Source organism: Coturnix japonica, chromosome 10, assembly GCF_054131305.1.
Source record: "Coturnix japonica strain WE chromosome 10, WE-NBRP24, whole genome shotgun sequence".
NCBI classification, from domain to species: Eukaryota; Metazoa; Chordata; class Aves; order Galliformes; family Phasianidae; genus Coturnix; species Coturnix japonica.
Window position 1 is genome coordinate 2667652 of NC_140672.1, and position 6685 is coordinate 2674336.

General features: G+C 56.0%; 1 protein-coding gene across 1 annotated transcript in view; it reads left to right on the plus strand.

The window, feature by feature from the left end:
* SFTPC (surfactant protein C) overlaps positions 1-3356 on the plus strand; it is a 4464-nt gene extending 1108 nt beyond the window's left edge. Inside the window, 4 exon segments of the mRNA XM_085510800.1 lie at positions 6-134; positions 626-737; positions 2833-2855; positions 2857-3356. Coding sequence (XP_085366926.1) covers positions 6-134; positions 626-737; positions 2833-2855; positions 2857-2922 — 330 coding nt within the window. The 3' untranslated portion in view covers positions 2923-3356.
* The last annotated feature ends 3329 nt before the right edge of the window (positions 3357-6685 follow it).

A 6685-nucleotide genomic window follows, 5' to 3' on the forward strand; every position in this document is an offset into this window, starting at 1 on the left:
ATGGATTTGGGGTCGGTCCCCCCCAACGCGTGGCCACGAGCCCACGGGACCGAACCGGAACCTTCGTGGTGAACGACGGACCCGACGGAACCGGAGCCAACGGAACCGCCATGATCGTGTTCGACTACGGCAAGGTGTGGGGCAGCCCCACGGCCAGGGATGGGGGGGGGCACTGAGCGGGTCCGGTACCGGTACCGCACTGATTGGGTCCGGTACCATTGGGTCCGGTACCGGTACCGCACTGATTGGGTCCGGTACCGCACTGATTGGGTCCGGTACCGCCCTGGGTCCGGTGCTGCCCTGATTGGGTCCGGTCTGGTACCGGAGTTGCACTAATTGGGTCCGGTGCCGGTCCCGCACTGATTGGTCCCGGTCCCGGTTCGGCACTGACGGGTCCCGGTTCCGGTCCCGGTTCGGCACTGACGGGTCCCGGTCCCGGTTCGGCACTGACGGGTCCCGGTTCCGGTCCCGGTTCGGCACTGCCGGGTCCCGGTCCCGGTCCCGGTTCGGCACTGACTGGTCCCGGTCCCGGTTCGGCACTGACGGGTCCCGGTCCCGGTTCGGCACTGACCGGTCCCGGTCCCGGTCCCGGTTGGGCACTGACGGGTCCCGGTCCCGGTTCCAGCTCCTGGTCAGCTTTAGGTCGTGGCGGCGCCGCTCGTGTCTCGTGTCCCGCGTGGACGGGGCGGAGCTGCCGGGGCTGGACGTTGTGACGGAGCCGATTCCAGAACAGCCGGGTGAGAAACGGACCGAACCGGGACACACAGCAACACAGCACCTATCACAGCCCATACTCCCATAATATCCCATAATATCCCATCCCATCCCATCCCATCCCATAATATCCCATCCCATAATATCCCATCCCATCCCATACATCCCATAATATCCCATCCCATAATATCCCATCCCATCCCATCCCATCCCATCCATCCCATCCCATCCCATCCCATACATCCCATCCCTATTCTATTCCATCCCACCCCATACATCCCATCCCATACATCCCATAATATCCCATCCCATAATATCCCATCCCATCCCATACATCCCATCCCATACATCCCATATATCCCATCCCATAATATCCCATCTCATCCATCCCATCCCATAATATTAACCCCCATCCATCCCATCCCATATCCCAACCCCACACCATCCCACCCCATCCATCTCCATCCATCCCATCTGTCCCATCCCATCCATCCCATCCCATATTACCCCCATCCATCTCCATCTCATCCCATCCATTCCATCCATCCATCTCATCCACCCCATATCCCAACCCCACATCATCCATCCATCCCATCCCATAATATTAACACCCATCCATCCATCCACCCCATCCCATCCATCCCATAATATCCCATCCCATCCCATTACATCCCATCCCATACATCCCCATCTCCACCCCATCCCACCCCACACCATCTCATCTCATCCATCTCCATCCCATCCCCATTAAATGTCCATCCCCATCCCATCCAACCCATCCATCCCATAATATCCCATCCATCCCATCCCATTACCCAGTCCCATCCCATAATATTAACCCCCATCCATCTCACCTATCCATCCCATCCCATCCATTTCTTCCTGTCTCATCGCATCCCCCATCCCCATCCATCCCATAACATCCCATCCCATCCATCCCATCCATCCCATCCCATCCCATCCCATCCCATCCCATCCCATCCCATAATACTAACCCCCATCCACCCCGTCCCATCCCATATCCCAACCCCACATCATCCCATCCATCCCATCCCATAATATTAACCCCCATCCATCCCATCCCATCCCATAATATCCCATCTGTTCCCATCCCATCCCATCCCATCCCATCCCATAATATCCATCCCCATCCATCCATCCTATCCCCTCCCATCCCATCCCATATCCCATATCCCATATCCCATATCCCATATCCCATATCCCATATCCCATATCCCATATCCCATATCCCATTCATCCCATCCCATCCCTTCCCATAATATCCCATCCCCATCCCATCCCAACCCCACACCATCCCATCCATTTCCTCCCATCCCATCCACCCCATCCCCATCTCCACCCCCATCCCATCTCATCCATCCCATCCCATAATATCCCATACATCTCCATCCCATCCCATTATATTAACCCCCATCCACCCCATCTCCATCCCCATCCCATCCCATCCTATCCCAACCCCATATCCTCCCCCTTCTCATCCCATCCCCATCCCATCTCATTTATCCCATCCATCCCATCCAACCCCATACCCCAACCCCATCCCATCCAATTTATCCCATAATATCCCATCCATCCCATATTAACCCCCATCCATCCCATATTAACCCCCATCCATCCCATAATATTAACCCCCATCCATCCCATATTAACCCCCATCCATCCCATAATATTAACCCCCATCCATCCCATAATATTAACCCCCATCCATCCCATATTAACCCCCATCCACCCCATATTAACCCCCATCCATCCCATATTAACCCCCATCCATCCCATAATATTAACCCCCATCCATCCCATATTAACCCCCATCCATCCCATAATATTAACCCCCATCCATCCCATATTAACCCCCATCCATCCCATATTAACCCCCATCCATCCCATATTAACCCCCATCCATCCCATAATATCCCATAATATTAACCCCCATCCATCCCATATTAACCCCCATCCATCCCATAATATTAACCCCCATCCATCCCATAATATTAACCCCCATCCATCCCATATTAACCCCATCCATCCCATATTAACCCCCATCCATCCCATATTAACCCCCATCCATCCCATATTAACCCCCATCTCCCCCCGCAGTCGGTTCCATCTCCCCCCGTCTCTGACCGCTCCATTTTGGGCACCACCATCAACATCCTGTGCAGCACCGTGCCCGTATACTGGGTGTGATGGGACAGCCCCATAGATCACCCCATAACAACCCCATAACAACCCCATAACAACATCGCCCCATAGAGCACCCCATAGAACAACCCATAGCACCCCATAACAACCCCATAACAACCATCAACATCCTGTGCAGCACCGTGCCCATATACTGGGTGTGATGGGACAGCCCCATAGAGCACCCCATAGATCACCCCATAGAGCACCCCATAGCACCCCATAACAACCCCATAACAACATCACCCCATAGAGCACCCCATAGAACAACCCATAGCACCCCATAACAACCCCATAACAACACCATCAACATCCTGTGCAGCACCGTGCCTGTATACTGGGTGTAATGGGACAGCCCCATAGAGCGCCCCATAGAGCACCCCATAACAACCCCATAACTACATCACCCCATAGAGCACCCCATAACAACCCTATAACAACCCCATAGCACCCCATAACACCACCATCAATATCCTGTGCAGCACCATGCCCATATACTGGGTGTAATGGGACAGCCCCATAGAGCGCCCCATAACAACCCCATAACAACCCTATAACAACCCCATAGCACCCCATAGAACAACCCATAGCACCCCATAACAGTCCCATAACACCACCATCAACATCCTGTGCAGCACCGTGCCCATATACTGGGTGTGATGGGAACGGCCCCATAGAGCGCCCCATAACACCCCATAACACCCTATAACAACCCCATAGCACCCCATAGAACAACCCATAACACCCCATAACAGCCCCATAACACCATCAACATCCTGTGCAGCACCGTGCCCATATACTGGGTGTAATGGGACAGCCCCATAGATCACCCCATAGAGCACCCCATAACAACCCCATAACAACCCCATAACAACCCTATAACAACCCCATAGCACCCCATAGAACAACCCATAGCACCCCATAACAACCCCATAACACCACCAACATCCTGTGCAGTGCTGTGCCTGTGTACTGGGTGTAATGGGACAGCCCCATAGAGCGCCCCATAACAACCCCACAACAACATCACCCCATAGAGCACCCCATAGAACAACCCATAGCACCCCATAACAGCCCCATAACACCATCAACATCCTGTGCAGTGCTGTGCCCATATACTGGGTGTAATGGGAACGGCCCCATAGAGCACCCCATAGAGCACCCCATAGAGCACCCCATAACACCCCATAACAACCCTATAACAACACCCTATAGAGCAACCCCATAGAACACCCCATAACAACACCCTATAGAACACCCCATAACATCCCATAACAACCCCATAGAACAACCCATAACATCCCATAACAACCCCATAACAACAGCCCCCATAGAACACCCCCCCATAACAACACCCCATAGAAACACCCCATAACAACACCCCATAGAACAGCCTATAACAACCCCATAACAACACCCCATAGAACAGCCCATAACAACCCCATAACAACACCCCATAGAAACACCCCATAACAACCCCATAACAACACCCCATAACAACACCCCATAGAACAACCCCATAACACCCCCAATAAAGGCCGTGTCTGACGCACCGTTGTCCTTTTATTCCTGGGGGCGTTTTATTTTGGGGAGGGGGTCCCACATGGTCCTAATGGGAGCTTATGGGGGGGGGGCTGAGCTCATAGGGGAGGTTGAGCATATGGGGGGGGATGAGTACATGGGGGGGGGTCTGAGGTTATGGGGGGGCTGAACTTATGAGGGGGGCTGAGTTAATGGGGAGGGGGCTGAGCTTATTGGGGGGCTGAGGTTATGGGGGGGTTGAGCTCATGGCGGGGGGGACTGAGCTTATTAGGGGGGAGCTTATGGGGGGGGGCTGAGCCCATGGAGTGGGGGGCTGAGGTTATGGGGTGGGGGGGACTGAGCTCGTGGGGGGGGCTGAGGTTATGGGGGGGCGACTGAGCTTATGGGGGGGGGTCTGAGCTTATTGGGGTGCTGAGTTTATGGGGGGGGCTGAGTTTATGGGGTGGGGGGGCTGAGCTTATGGGGGGGCTGAGCTCATGGAGTGGGGGGCTGAGGTTATGGGGGGGCGACTGAGTTTATGGGGGGAGGTCTGAGCTTATGGGTGGGGGCTGAACTTATGGGGGGGGGTCTGAGCTTATTGGGGGGCTGAGTTAATGGGGTGGGGGGGCTGAGCTCATGGTGGGGGCTGAGTTAATGGGGGACCTGAGCTTATAGGGGGGACTGAGCTCATTGAAGGGCTGAGCTTATGGGGGGGGGGCTGAGTTAATGGGGGGGCGACTGTGCTTATGGGGGGGGACCTGAGGTTATGGTGGGGACTGAGCCCATGGAGTGGGGGGCTGAGCTCATGGGGGGGGGGGACTGAACTCATGGCGGGGGCTGAGGTTATGGGGGGGGCGCTGAGCTCATGGGGTGTGGATCCGGGCTGTTGCAATAGATTCCGCTGCCCCCCCGGCTCCAGGCGTTGCCGGCGTTGCTGCGATCACAGCGTTGCACCCACCCTGACCCCCCCCCGACCCCCCCCCAATTGCTGCCCCCACCCGCAGCACCCACAGGTGCCGATGGCTCCGATCCAAAGCACTTTGACCCCCCCCCCCCCCCGCACTCTGCCCCACAAGTGCGTTTGCTTTGGCCCCACATGGCGCTGTGGGGCGGAGGAGACGAGAGGGGACGAGTGGCCGCAGCCCCACTTCAGCTCTATGTTCCCATTGAACGCCCCCCAGTCCTCAACCAACCCCCCCCACCCCAAATAACCCCCCCCAGACCCCAATTAACCCCCGGCACAGACGGTGAGAGCGCAGGGGGTGTCGTCCCCCCCCCCCAAATAGCGCCCCCCCCCAAATAACAGCCCCCCCCGGCTCTGAGCCCCCCCCCAGGTCCTTGGGCTGTCGGTGCCCCGCGATGGATTTGGGGTCGGTTCCCCCCAACGCGTGGCCACGAGCCCACGGGAACGAACCGGAACCTTCGTGGTCAACGACGGACCCGACGGAACCGGAGCCAACGGAACCGCCATGATCGTGTTCGACTACGGCAAGGTGTGGGGCAGCCCCACGGCCAGGGATGGGGGGGGCACTGAGCGGGTCCGGTACCGGTACCGCACTGATTGGGTCCATTACCACGCTGATTGGGTCCGGTACCGCACTGATTGGGTCTGGTTCGGTGCCGCACTGATTGGTCCCGGTCCCGGTTCGGCACTGACCCATTTACCCCATATCCCAACCCCACACCATCCCATCCCATTCATCTCCATCCCATCCATCCCATCCCAATCCTATATCGTCCCACCCCATCCATCCCATAATATCCCACCCCATCCATCCCATAATATCCCATCCCATCCATCCCATCCCATAATATCCCATCCCATCCCATAATATCCCATCCCATCCCATAATATCCCATCCCATCCCACACCCATCCATCCCATAATATCCCACCCCATTCATCCCCATCCCATCCCATATCCCAACCCCACATCATCCCATCCCATTCATCTCCATCCCATCCCATCCATCCCATCCCAACCCTGTATCATCCCATCCCATCCATCCCATAATATCCCATCCCATATCCCATATCCCAACCCCATACCCCAGCCCTACATCATCCCACCCCCCCCAGCCCCATTAATCCCACCCCCCCCATCCCATCTATGGGACCCACCCCATAACGAAGCAGATCGGAGCCGTTTGACTGCAGCGAGTTGTGTTTTCTTTTGGGTTTTCGTTGGTTTTTTTTGTGGGGTTTTGGGGTTTTTTTGTCTTTAATCCTATTTTTTTAACCCCTCCTT